At 26.9% G+C, this 13,350-nt stretch overlaps 3 protein-coding genes across 4 annotated transcripts in view; all 3 read left to right on the top strand.

The window, feature by feature from the left end:
* The first annotated feature begins 727 nt into the window (after positions 1-727).
* On the top strand, positions 728-4,573 carry LOC145749838 (hypoxia-inducible factor 1-alpha inhibitor-like). 2 transcript variants are annotated; one of them, XM_082565717.1, is made up of 8 exons: positions 728-933; positions 1,096-1,221; positions 1,539-1,657; positions 1,741-1,889; positions 2,072-2,217; positions 2,540-2,646; positions 2,910-3,132; positions 4,289-4,573. In XM_082565717.1, exons 1-8 carry the CDS (start codon positions 787-789, stop codon positions 4,340-4,342), a joined length of 1,071 nt encoding a protein of 356 aa, XP_082421843.1. In that variant the 5' UTR covers positions 728-786; the 3' UTR covers positions 4,343-4,573. The 2 variants fall into 2 exon arrangements, with proteins under 2 accessions (XP_082421843.1, XP_082421836.1); XM_082565710.1 differs by having other exon boundaries at positions 2,910-3,138.
* Positions 4,574-5,848: 1,275 nt separating this feature from the next.
* On the top strand, positions 5,849-8,180 carry LOC145756014 (putative Ras-related protein Rab-33). Its single transcript, XM_082572239.1, has 5 exons — positions 5,849-6,098; positions 6,546-6,639; positions 6,795-6,899; positions 7,116-7,235; positions 7,375-8,180. Exons 1-5 carry the CDS (start codon positions 5,977-5,979, stop codon positions 7,612-7,614), a joined length of 681 nt encoding a protein of 226 aa, XP_082428365.1. The 5' UTR covers positions 5,849-5,976; the 3' UTR covers positions 7,615-8,180.
* A 968-nt stretch (positions 8,181-9,148) lies between these two features.
* Positions 9,149-13,350, top strand: part of LOC145764021 (E3 ubiquitin-protein ligase HERC2-like) — a 40,831-nt gene continuing 36,629 nt past the window's right edge. Inside the window, exons 1-10 of the mRNA XM_082575582.1 lie at positions 9,149-9,247; positions 9,508-9,712; positions 10,130-10,289; positions 10,732-10,853; positions 11,077-11,250; positions 11,538-11,677; positions 11,882-12,015; positions 12,167-12,416; positions 12,673-12,846; positions 13,035-13,201. Of these exons, the coding sequence (XP_082431708.1) occupies positions 9,160-9,247; positions 9,508-9,712; positions 10,130-10,289; positions 10,732-10,853; positions 11,077-11,250; positions 11,538-11,677; positions 11,882-12,015; positions 12,167-12,416; positions 12,673-12,846; positions 13,035-13,201 (1,614 nt within the window). The 5' untranslated portion in view covers positions 9,149-9,159. The remainder of the gene's footprint in view (positions 9,248-9,507; positions 9,713-10,129; positions 10,290-10,731; positions 10,854-11,076; positions 11,251-11,537; positions 11,678-11,881; positions 12,016-12,166; positions 12,417-12,672; positions 12,847-13,034; positions 13,202-13,350) is intronic.

The following is a 13,350-nucleotide window of genomic DNA, read 5'->3' as shown; positions in this document are numbered from 1 at the left end:
CTTGTAAAATGATAAATAATTATATTGCTTATTTGTTTACAAATTGTAACAATTCCAAAATGTTTGTTAGTTTCCTATTATTTATCGCAATTATTTCTGATGCTGTTTGTGCAATAAATTACTACAAGTATTTTAATAACAATATTAATTGAAAAGACATTTTTTTTGTTTCAATATTTACTTTCAGTATCTAAAACAAAAAGGCAGAAACAAAAAAAAGTTTTTATTTAGTTTTTCTTTTTACAAGTCAGCAATTTAAGGAATGGATAAACAATATAATTAGAAAAAATGACTAAACCGATTTTAATATGCAACAAATTTTTCAATACTTTTAATATAATATTATAATCAACTAACACTAGTTTTAGTTATTTTTAGTTATGTAGAAGTAAAAAAAAATAAGAAAATGGTTTTAAAATGTTATGGTGGCCAATTTAGCCTACAAAAAATAAAATATGCTGTAGTAAAGTTATTCTAAGATTATCAGTTAACTTAAATAATTTTTAAACTGTGATTTATAATAATTTTGATTCATTACATTTCAATTATACATTTAAAAAAAACCTAATGTCCACTCACCGTATCAGTTTCAGTCACGTGGTTTGTTATGTAACTTTGCTGCCTTTTTTTTAATCGAGAGAATTAAAATTTGAGAGAGGATAAATAAAGAAGGCATTTAACATGACTACTCGACCAAAAGGTCACAACAACATAGTCATAAACAAACTGTAGGTTAGAAGGTTAGTGTTAAGTAGTAGGAAAAGAGTTATCATTTAGAATAGAGTAATGGGAATGCCTATGGATCAATCAATCTCAGAGAAACTATGTAATTGTAATGGAGTCGAATCTTTAAGAAGTTATCCTTTTCCACTTGAAGAAATTCCTCGTGTTTCTGCTAACGACCCACGTCTCTATGAACTAATTAAAACCTCGGTAACATTTTAATATTTTTTAAACCTTTTTATTTAGTCACATTTAAAAGTAACAATATTTAATTATCTAAAATTTTATATGAATATTTTGCCAACTATAATATAAAGCAAGTTATAATTAATTAGGTAATTATTAAAGTGCTGTTTACTTTTTTATATTTAGAAACCAGTTGTAATAACTGATACAGGATTAGTAGATTCTTCTTTAAAATGGAATCTTGATTATTTACAAACTAATATTGGAGATGGTGATTATTTTGTTTATACTTCGAACAACAATAATTTTAAGGTATGTGTATTAACTTTTAATTTATATTTAAAAAATATAACTTAAACTTATATATTATTGATTATATGTCATTACATTTTAATTAAAAAAAATATTTAATTATGAAAAAATAATCATATAATCGGGTTTTGTTGCAGTTTATAAAAGTATTTTAAATTTTTTTCGATGTAATTATGTTTAAAAATAATTTCTATAATTTTAATATTAATATGTTAAATTAATATTAACTTTTTAAATGATATTTTGAAAAAAGTTATTTTGTGTATTGCAATAAATGCATAGTCCATACTTAAATTTTTAATATTATTGTTTTAAAGTATTATGATTACTCGAAAATCAAAAGCAATAGCCAGTTTACATGTCCTACAAGGAGAAAACCTGTTTCATTTCAAAAATTTATTCAAATGCTGAAAAAGACCAAACATTCCAACAAAAAGTAAGTTGTCCATATAAATTATATTTAATTATCTTTGGTTTGACACTACGACACAGGTATAAATTAGAAATGTTTTGTTACAGAATATATTTACAGCAAACATTAAATGACACAGTAGGCCCAAAGGTGGTGGAAGATTTTATGAATTTTAATTGGTCTTGGGTCACCAAATGTCAACAGAAATTTGAATGGGGTCCATTAAGCTCAAATCTTTTACTAATTGGAATGGAAGGTAAATTTAGAAAAAAATTCCACGTTTAAAATGCCTTTTTTAATTTTTAAGGCCATAAGTGCTAAAACTTTTTTGCGTAGCCTTTTAAATTTTTATGTACCTAAAAAAAAAATTTTTTCTTGCCTTTTTTGAATATGCAAAACATTTTTTAACAGTTATTTTAATTTTTTGGAATTTTTTAGGAAACATAACTCCCTCCCATTATGACGAACAAGAGAACTTTTTTGCTCAAATATCTGGTCAAAAACGTTGTATTTTATTTCCACCTGATAAGTTTGAATGTATGTATCCTCACCCTGTTTCCCATCCTTGTGACAGACAAAGTCAGGTAAAAAAATATATTAAAATTTAGTAAATAAAAAAAGGGAAAAATATAAAAAAAATAATAAGTTAACTTACTATTGGTCACCGTCTTTTTTTATAAATACCTTTGTATTAGTCGCAAACCAGTAATTTTATTAGTTTTTTCATGCTTTGAAAGAAAATTTATTACTTTCAAAAACGTAGTTATCATTTTTAAAAATAAAAAAAAATAATTTATTTTTAATAATGTCCTTACCAATTTATTTTTAACGGATTATTTATAATTTTATTTTTATTTTAAATGTTAAGATAAATTTTTATAGCCTGTTTTTTTCAATTTTTTTTAGGTTGATATAAATAATCCTGATTATGAAAAATTTCCAAAATTCCATAAAGTAAGTGGATATGAAGCCATTGTTGGGCCTGGTGATGTGTTATATATTCCAATGTATTGGTAAGTTAATTAAAAAAAATATTAATAAAAAAAATTATATAAATAAAATATTTATTTAAAATTATGATCAAAATATTTAATACAAAATTTGGCATTTAGTTTTTTATTATAAATTTAAAAAAAAAATTATGCGATGTTATACCAATAAAAAATTTTTAGTCGTTCTGTATTTTGAATTTAAAAAAAATATTTTATCTGTTCTTGTTTTGTTGTGTTTAATTCATATTTATGTATTTTTATTTAAAATTAACCTTTATTAAAAGGTGGCATTACATTGAATCCCTGAAATACGAGAACGACTTGTTACCCTGCTCGTCCAGCGAAAACACTGACGTACCACCAGTCACTATTTCTGTTAATTTCTGGTTTCGTTCAACCCAATCGCCGGAACATTTACCAAACATGCCTCTCAATGGACAACAGAAAGTTTCGGTAATGAGAAATATTGAAAAACTGTTGTATTCTGCGCTGGGAGATTCGAAAGAGGTAAAAGTGAGTTTTAATCTGGCAACGTGACTTAATTTCTCTTTTTCGTTTAGCAAAGCAATTGTATAAAAATATTTCTTGTAATACCTTAAAAAAAGTTTTCAAGTACGTGTTTAAAAATGCAGTAATTCTGTCTTTCTACGGGAATTGGTTTAGATTTTTATTAATTCTCGGAAAAGCTTGTTGATATTTTGATATTTTTAAGCCAATCCGCAAACAACTTGGGTGTTCGTATTTTATGCCACCTAAATTTATCTAATGGTAAAAAAAACTCTAAAATATTTTCCAATCTTGTGAAATAAGAACATTTCAAGCTTTTGAAAATCAAAATTTACCCAGTCAATCGTCGGGTATTACCGATCAACAACTTACAAAATGGCGGGAAACGAAAGTAATTATGTTGCTAAAAGTGCGGTTTTCGACACTTTGGATTGCCGATTTTGCGTACGTGATGTACAGTAGATATCACATTGGTCTATTGCGGCCATACCAATCCAGTTTTATATTGATTTTAGTTCAAACCCAGTTTTAACAAATGGCCTATCGCTATGTGGATGTACACGCACTAACTTGCCTACGTGACTTCCGTATATGTTAGTATAACATAGTAAGTTTGCTTATGGTCGTATAAGATATTTTAACGACCCCGTTTAATTTTCACGTAATTTGTGGTTATATATAAATTCCTTTCAGAAAAATTAAACTTTCTAATTAACCCAATAAACTTAATGAAATTCGCGGATCTGCTAAACAAATATCGTGAAGAGCACCTTGCTATTATAAAGTTTAACGTGTTGTTTATCATTTTTTAACGTAAATTTCACCTTTTCTGTTTATTTTATCTTGATGGAACATCGCTATATCGAGATTTTTTTTTAACATTAGAAATTCAAGTGTGTGTTTTGTTCTTAGGATGCGAAGTACGTTAAAACTTGCGGTTGCGTCTTAAAAACCAAACGCAGTCCTTTAAAAACGAATCCAAATACTTTTTTACAAAATCAAATCAAAAAACTTTTAACATTTTCCAAAAAATTTCGATTTTTTAAAAATTGAGATTCTCCCTTTTTTTAACTAGGTACGTTACTATTAATAGGTAATGTAACTAAACACGTGCAATATAAATATCCTATTTATAATTATACTTGATATTTTAAAGGTGGGAAATTTACTAAGGACGATGACAGACGGTCGGTTCACTGACGAAAGTTAACACGAAAAGTTCCAATATTGAAATAATAATTAAACATAGTTGTGGCTTGGTGCCATTTTAACCACATAGAAAAGGTTTAAATTCCATCTATTGTAATGCAAAACTATACTTGTTGTACTGTGGAAAAGACACTACGAACCTTTTTAATTTATCGTGTTCTTATTTTTTTGTGTTTGTTTCTTGTTTTATGAAAATGCCGAGTGCTTATGCATAAATTCTTTTTAAAATTCAGTTTCGTTGGCTTGCTAAATAGACAGATTAGCTACAGTCTTTATAACATTATAGTGTGTGTGTACAAACCGACACGTGCTTATTGGTTGATACAGTTGTGTACGTGAGCGAACCGGAGTCCACAATGGAGTCATGAGTCATTTGTTTTAATAGTCGTTTGTGACTCTCGCAAGCCCTTTTTCTTCGTATGCAACATTGGATACTTTTCTTGTTTTTGTGGTTTTGGTTTATTGGAAACAAGAAGTAAAGTTCACGTTGGACAGTCTAAAGTATATTTAGCTGTGGTAACGTGGATTTATGGTAAATAACACAGGATGATTACAAACCGCCCAATAGGTAAATTCCAAATTGCCATCTTTAACAATTTATATCAAAACGATTTAGATACGCTTTTTACAAACCTTCAATTAAAAATTTCATTAATTTAATTTGGTATACTTACATAATAAAAAAACATTTTGTTTTAACCATATAAAATGTTGTTTCAGATCAAAAAATAGATGACATCCTTTGCCGTCTTATACAACCAATAGTTGACGTAATTTGAAACTAGGCCTTTGCTATAAAATTTCCGCGTTAAAAAATTTAAAAAAATTTCTTCCCTGTTATTAACAAATATATTAATGCTTTGCACCCAATTCAAAGTGTTTTAATTTGATTAGCCTAATACAAACAAAAAATTAATTAAATTTAAATAATATTTAAAAAAAATTGAAGTTTAAATAGTTTTAGGGGCTTAACATTTTAAGGCTAACAAAAACTAATGCTTAATTTTCAGCAATAAAAAACTTTTTTTTTCAATATGTGAGAAACAGTTCCAAAAATTGACTTCGATTATTTGTTAATTTCTGGAATGGCCATTCTTGAGATGTTTACAAGCGGTTACCTGGATAGTTTCTGCATTAAATAATATAAACATCAACTCTTTGATATATTTAAATAAGTTTTATAGAAAACGACCTACTGCAACAAAATATGTAAATATAAAATATCACACCATGAAGCCTCATGTGCTGGTTTCTAAGTTCTTTAGGAAACATTTATTAAGCTAGTATTGTGAATGTATTAATGCGTTTAGAATAGTTTTTATGCCGCTAAGTATTTTTTTGAACAATTAAATTACGCCTAAAATACTAAAATTGACAAATTAAAATGTATTTTGATTTACAAAAGGGTTACGGCACGAACCCGAGACTTATCGGTCTCCTAATTTGGCGACTGAGAATAACATGATTTTGTTTACGTCATGTGACCTTTTTACAAAAAATGTGAGTTTGTGTGTTGTACGTACAGACATATGGTACAATATATTTAAAGTCATACAACTGGATAATTTAATGAATTAACTTATAAAATACACAAAAAATATCTGTTAGGCTAATATCTGTTGTTATGTTTTAAACATGGAGGGTCCAAGTAATTATAAAACCAGCAAAGCAACGGATAAAACTTCGAAAAAAATTGCTCCTTTTAAAATTATTGTAATTGGTGATTCCGATGTTGGAAAGACATGCTTAACTTACAGGTAAGTGTTTAAGGCATTTGTTAAAGCATTTTATGCCTAACCTTTGGACACAATAAGTTAGGTGCAATATACCGGCAGCGTGGTGTAGTGATAAGAACTCTTGCTACACTACCATGAGGTCGTGGGTTCAATCCCCACTGATCTCAAGCTGTAGCGCCCTTGAGCAAGGCGCTATAAACTGTATGAACTCCTGCTGAGCCAGCACTTAATCAGCAGCATAATTACCGGGCAATTATAGTCTCTATAATATTCCAAACTGCCACAGGCAACTCGAGACTGGGTCGGAGTAACTTATGTTACTCTATGTTTAAGTCGTGCATTCGACTTTCCCACATCGAGGATAAAGATATATATACAAAAAAAAAAATAAAATTTAGGTTCAAAATACTTAAATTGTAATATTGCTTGATTGCAGGAAATTACTTATTCTTAAATATCTTTAAATAGATTTTGTGCTGGTCAATTTCCTGAAAACACAGAAGCCACAATTGGGGTAGATTTTCGTGAAAGAGCAGTGGACATTGATGGGGATATTGTTAAGGTACAATTTAAGTTAATTTTTGTAGGTAATATTTGGAGCATTTTTATATTGTGAAAACTCTTTTTGTCTTCATGTTTGTATTTGTATAATTAAAAGTATGTTTGTTTTAATTTTATATAATATCTTTATGACAGTTATATATATCTTTCTAACAGTTACAACTATGGGACACTGCTGGCCAAGAAAGATTTAGAAAATCTATGGTACCACATTATTACAGAAATGTTCATGCAGTTGTTTTTACCTATGACATGACAAAAGTAATTATTTTTTTTTCTGTTCGATTTTTGGTGCTTAAATGCATCAATATATTTACATATATATTAATTTAGTTTTTTGCTGTTTTGTTGTTTGTACTCTTTTTATAGTTAAAATGTATTTTTTGTAAAATTTTGTATATAGCTATTAAAAATTGTATTTAAAAAATATGTATTATTTTTATGCATGATAATTAAATTAATATTATTTATTTGTAGTTGTCCTCTTTTCAAGGGTTGCCAACGTGGATTGAAGAATGTGACAGATACTCTTTAGACGGTTCTAACATACCACGAATATTAGTTGGAAATAAATGTGATCTAGTTGACAGACTACAGGTTAAATTTATATTATTAACACAGTATATTTAAAAAAAATTTAAATACATTTAAAAATGCTGTCGTAATATTTTTAAAATTGGTGAAATAAATTTGTAGCACATTAAAACGTTAAAGTTAGCATTGTTAATTTTTTTAGGTTGACACAAATTTAGCACAAAGGTTTGCAGATGCTCATTCGATGCCTTTGTTCGAAACATCAGCAAAAAAAGACTCTGAAAATGATAATGTTGAAGCAATATTTTTAACTCTTGCCCACAAGCTTAAATGTCAAAAGCCAATGATGAAAAACAATTACCCAACCATGAAACGGGCGACTGTTTTATCAGTTGATAAAGAAGTCATAAGGACACAATCTAATGCATCATGTGGATGTTGATAGTTTTTTTAATATTAATATTAAACAAAATCAACATCAGTTAAATTTTTGAGATGAGCGCTTATGTAGGTTGCTTCTATATGTTACAGAATTTATTTAGCAATATTTTGTGGAAAAAAATATATTTAAATTAAAAGTTTATTGACAGAAAAAAATTTTTAAGGATATAGTTTGGTGCAGGGTAAACTTATTTTTTCGTTGTTATTTTGCGGATATTTTTGTTAAAATTTTTTTTAGTTGTTTTTTAAATTTATTTTTGACATTGTATCATCCTAACAAATACACTAACAATGTCAAACATTTTTTAAATAGATTTAGGTTTGGTCAACTTGTATATTGATATCTATTGCTTCAAGGTGTTGCTATGCAAGTATTTAACTTTCATACTAATTCTTACACCTTTTTATATTTAACCGAATTGCCATTATTATCATTGAGTAATTATTTAAGAAGATTTTTTTGTGATTATATGATGTATAGTGTAGAATTGTGAAATATACATAGATTTATTTATTTTTTAATATTTATGTATGAACTTTTTTAGTGATTATCCTATTAAAAAGTTAACCTGCAATTATTTCCATATGCTCTTAACAATTAGTGATATAGTATATATATTATAGTTAAACATTTTTACATAATAAGTTTATTTAAATACTTTAGTGGTACAGTTCTTACAAGTTTATTATCACACCAAACCTACCTTAAATGTAGAAAAAGAAAATATACAACAAATTAAATAAAATAGATTATATTTTAAACAATGTATCACATTTTTTTAAATTAAAATGAATAGCATTTCGGTGTATAATGCTAATTTTAGTATTATCTTATTGAAAATTGATGCAATAGTTAGGGTATTGTTAGTCATTTTTTAATATTTTTATTTCTGTAACTGTTATGTATTAATATGGCAACCCTGTGAAAATGTAATGGGTGAGTAAATTTTGATTGTTTACATTTTCTGAAGACCTTTGCGACGAATGACGGTTTATAAAAATAATAGAACAAGTTATTTTTAACTTAAATAACTAAATTGTACATGTTATGTTATTGTAAGATTTTATATCTCGTTTTATTAACTTTAATAGATTAATAGAATTAAACTATGTGTGAAAGTTTATAGGAAATTTGCCTGTTTCGCTTGGTGTAGCAGCCGGACAATTTGCCTGCGCCGGCTCAGCCTGTTAATTACTTAACAGGCTTGTTAAAGGTCATTGGTGAACCCTTTGTCATAAGATATTGTCATCATAAGATATTGCTTAATCCTAATTGATTTTGCTCTACTGTGACTATGTCATTAAGCGAATATGCTTTGTCGTCAACAATTCCAGACCCAAAATACGCTAAATTAAATTTAAAGGCAAGTACCATATTTTTTGTTAAAATTAATCTATAAAGTTCGTGCATTAAAAACTGGATCTAAATGCTAGGTTTGATGACTATGTTAGGCATTAAAATAATTATTTAATACTTATTAGTTTTTATTAAATATTTTAACAGGATCTACAAGAAGATGAAATTACGGAAACAATTTGGGAAGAGATGTTATCGGATCAAATTATTTTAAAAGATGAAAACAAAACCTTGGCATCTTTTAATCAGAATATCTGGAACTGGGGACCACTTCCAAGTAATATATATTAATTAACAACATTAAGGATCTTTAAAGTTCATGTTTTATTTTATTTGCGAAATATTTATATTTATTTACTTCATACCTTATGTGTTGGATTGATGATTATGTTTTTCATTTATAGGTAAAATAGTTAAAAAAAGTATGTTTTTAATTTTTTTAATAATAAAAAAAACAAAATTTCTTTGTGTTATTGTTAGACCAATTTTAATATCAAATGACTGACCAAATTAGAAAAATTGATTTAATTTTTTAAGCTAAACCTGAAATGGAAAATTACATAAAAAGATTACAAAATGAACAAGAAAAATTATGTTTTGAATCTGCACTCACTACCTCCCAAGTACCAACAATAATTAAACAGCTTTTTATATCAGCACATCATTATAAAGCTGTTGCTGTTGAATATGTTAACAGTGTTTCTCAGCAAAAATATGCCAATAATGGACACACAAGCAAAAGGTATTATAATAAACTTTTTTTTAAATTACTTTTGTATATTTTTTAATTGTAACCTTTATATATATATAATTTTTATATATATAAAATTTTTGTGTGTTATAATTTAAAATGTTTTGGTTTGCAATTAGTTAATTTTTTCAATGCATTCTGAATTATTTTTTATCTTGTGTTTTCCTAAAATGATAAAAGTCGGTGAGCACTTACTTAAATATTACTTTATTGATTAACATAAACTTATCCTTTAGCCTAATCAAGGTGCGACTGTTAAAATCAATATCAGGTTTCTGTATAATTATGTTTTAATGGTATTTATTTCAAATTGTTTGCCAATTTTTGTGCTATGACATCAAAATAAATAATGCTAAGTCAGAATTTTTTTTTATGTTTTGTAACAGTTTCAACTTTTACTTTTTTTAGTAAAACTGTTTCGAACGAACAAACTAGCCCAAAACCCCAAAATCCACTTGATAAATTGGCAAATGTCGGAGGGCGTTTTACACTCATGTTTGCTTTTAATTTTCTAAAAAGAACCTGGAGAATGGGAGAACATACAGACTTATGCACTGATATGCTTGAGGTAATTTAAAGTGTTAATTGTTTATTTTGATAGATGTGCAATATTTTATAATGATATATATATGTTTTTTTTGTAATTTTTTTTTGTTAATTTAAGAAACATCAATAACTTCTTAAATGATTTTTTAAATTATGGTAATGTTCTAATTATAATGGAAAAAATTATTCTGCAGAAGATTGTATAAACCGTAGTTTAAGGTTAAGCATCATCTTTAAATTAGTTTAATTAAGGTTATATAGTTACTCTAAAATTATTAACTCTTTTTTTTATTATGTTGTAACATATGTTGTTCTTCATAAATTAATATTTTATCTGGCAAGTGAATTAAAAGGCAATAATGCTTAGTAGATATTTATACAATAACTACTCAATACTTTACATGTAATGTGTTTTACTTATTAAAAAAATCAGTACACCATGGTAATGAAAATCTTGTCTGTAGGATACCTTGCAAGCCTTCGAAGAGCTACCCCCAGGTTGTCTTTATGATGAGAAGATTGTGTCTAAAACATGGATGGAAATTTTAGAAAGATCTGACAAATTCTTAAAAACTGTTATTTGGTGGTAAATATTTTTTGCATATTTGGCTTTGTATATATAAACCTTAACAAATGTATTTCATGAAAAATTATGTAATAAATAATTTTTTTTTTATATTGACATGTTTATTTAAATTTTTTTAGGTTATTTAGACATGGCTTTTAAGCAAAATTGACACAGAGATACTAAAAATAAATGTTAAGCAAAAGATAAAAATATTAGGTTTATTAAATTTTTTTATGTTTAGTGACAAGGATGCAACATCATCATTGCGCTATGACATTCCAATTCACGATCAACACATTGCCCTAAACCTTTTTTTAGAACTTTCCTTACAGCGAGCAAAACTTGCCCACTTTCTTGAAACTGTTGTGTTTCTTATTGATGTGTATGAATCTCGAAAAGATAACCCAGACAATAGGTAAAGAAATTGGATATCCTTTTAGACAAATATTTAGGTTTTTTAATATCTACTATTTTTTTAATAAATTGTTTTTTTTTTAATTTGATTAGGGTAATTAACATGATAAATAAATGGTAAAATACTATCTGAATGATTTTAAAGGACGATATTCAACTTTACTTATTTATCAATAATTTTTGCTATACTAATAAATTTGGTGGTTTAGTAAATACACACCAATTTTTATATTTTTTTTTCTTTGTAAGATAAAATATAATCATAATTATTTTAAATTGAAATTGCAGAAAAGGAACAAAGTATAATGTGAAGAATTTTCTAGAAAGGTTCAATGGCGTAACAAATCAAGATATCTTGTCTGACATTACCCTGTCAACAACTACTCACTTAAATGCTTCTACCTCAGCCAAAACTGACAACAAATTAGGTTATTAGGATTATTTTTATTCATAAATGTTTTTCTGGTTAAAATGGCAAGTGAATATTATTTTTTTTACTTTGGTATATGTTGTAATGTTTAGAAGTTATTTTTTTTCATCAGTAATATTTAACTACATAATCTAATATTGAAATTTAATTAAATTTTATATTTTAAAAATTAAAAAAAATTAAACTTACTTTGCAAATTTAGAGTTACAAGAAGTAGCTGTTTCTATGATGTCTCGGCTAAGTGAACTAACAAGTGGGGTTCTTAATGCAATTCAATCGGGCAACACTGAGGATAAATGTAAAGAAATTTTGACAAAAGAACCTGACAACACTGATGTTAGTTGATTAAGATTCACATAAATTACTTTTTATTGTTATTTAAGATAAATTCTCTTTTTTTTTTTTTTTTTATTTTCCTTTATTCCAAGGTATATTAACATTTCATTTGGTTTAAATTTTATTTTATTTTTTTTTAAATGAAAAACAGATCTTTGCTTGCGGTAACAACGAATCCAAATTTTCGTTCTCAAAATTTGTGAATTCTGATTATCATTTCAAACAAATTGTGTGCGGAAATCTGTTCTCTGTTGTGCTTTGTGACAACAATCTGATTCTCGATATTGAGGACAAACAGGGAATTTGGTCTGATGTTGATCTGAAAATTGACATTAAAGAAAAAATTGTTAAGCTGGCATCAAATATCAATGCTAATCACTTGCTTGCATTAACAGATCAAGGTATAAGAAAAATTGTTTAATAAAATTTTTTTTAAAAAAGTAAAAATCCTTGCGTCCATAACTTAAAACTTTTTTGCTAATAACTAAGTGTTTCAAACTATTACTTAAAATTGCTTTTTGATGGTTTTATACGTAGTTTTTAAATGTGTAAACTTAAATAGTAAAATACTTTAAATCAGGATAAAGAATCTTTGAACATTTTTTTAAATTTTTATAGTTTTACAAAAATTTTTTCAAATTTTTGTGATTTTTGCAGGGAATGTTTATTCTGTTGGGTTGAATAGTTGCGGTTGTTTGGGACTCGAAAATGCACAAGACTGTTCCGTTGTCACAAAACTTACTCTTATAACAACATTTGGCCCTGAATCTGGCAGAAAAATTGTGGATATTGGCTGTGGAAGTAATTACAGTGCTGCTATTACTGATAAAGGTTAGTAAGTTGAAATAAACAAATTAGAAGGTTAATTTTTAGTCACCATTATTAATAATATTCTAAATTGCTCATGGTAACTTAAGACAGGTTAAAGTAGCAAATCTAATCCTATGAAAATGAAATTTTAAAATAAGCATGTAAATGTTTGTTTCAGTAATGATACTGGATTTTTTTTACATTTTTAGGGGAACTTTATACTTGGGGCTGTGGGAATTTTGGTCGTTTGGGTCATGACAGTACCATGGATCAACACATACCCACCCTTGTAGTGGGGTTGCAAGGACAAAAGGTTGTTGGGGTATCTTGTGGAACTGTGGATGAACACACGCTGGCTGTAACTGATGATGGAAAGGTAATTTAATTAAAAATTTTTATTTTTTTACCACATTTAAATAGTATTTTTTAAAAAGTGTCAAAAATAAAATTGTAATAACTAAAATTTTTATAAACTGATTTATTTAGGTAAATTTTTTGTTAAGTGTTTTTGTTCAATGAACTTTG

The sequence above is a fragment of the Corella eumyota genome, chromosome 1, assembly GCF_963082875.1.
Source record: "Corella eumyota chromosome 1, kaCorEumy4.1, whole genome shotgun sequence".
In the NCBI taxonomy this organism is placed as follows: Eukaryota; Metazoa; Chordata; class Ascidiacea; order Phlebobranchia; family Corellidae; genus Corella; species Corella eumyota.
The sequence above is the reverse complement of the archived record's forward strand: the minus strand, read 5'-3'. Positions and strand labels throughout refer to the sequence as shown.

What these genes read in the sequence shown, in the direction of transcription:
- LOC145749838 (XM_082565710.1), top strand. Translation starts at nt 787, where the DNA reads ATGGGAATGCCTATGGATCAATCAATCTCAGAGAAACTATGTAATTGT. An exon ending in CGAACAACAATAATTTTAAG is followed by an intron (nt 1,222 to 1,538) that starts GTATGTGTATTA and finishes ATTGTTTTAAAG; the next exon opens with TATTATGATTACTCGAAAAT. An exon ending in TTTACTAATTGGAATGGAAG is followed by an intron (nt 1,890 to 2,071) that starts GTAAATTTAGAA and finishes GGAATTTTTTAG; the next exon opens with GAAACATAACTCCCTCCCAT.
- LOC145756014 (XM_082572239.1), top strand. Translation starts at nt 5,977, where the DNA reads ATGGAGGGTCCAAGTAATTATAAAACCAGCAAAGCAACGGATAAAACT. An exon ending in TTGATGGGGATATTGTTAAG is followed by an intron (nt 6,640 to 6,794) that starts GTACAATTTAAG and finishes TCTTTCTAACAG; the next exon opens with TTACAACTATGGGACACTGC. An exon ending in TTACCTATGACATGACAAAA is followed by an intron (nt 6,900 to 7,115) that starts GTAATTATTTTT and finishes ATTTATTTGTAG; the next exon opens with TTGTCCTCTTTTCAAGGGTT.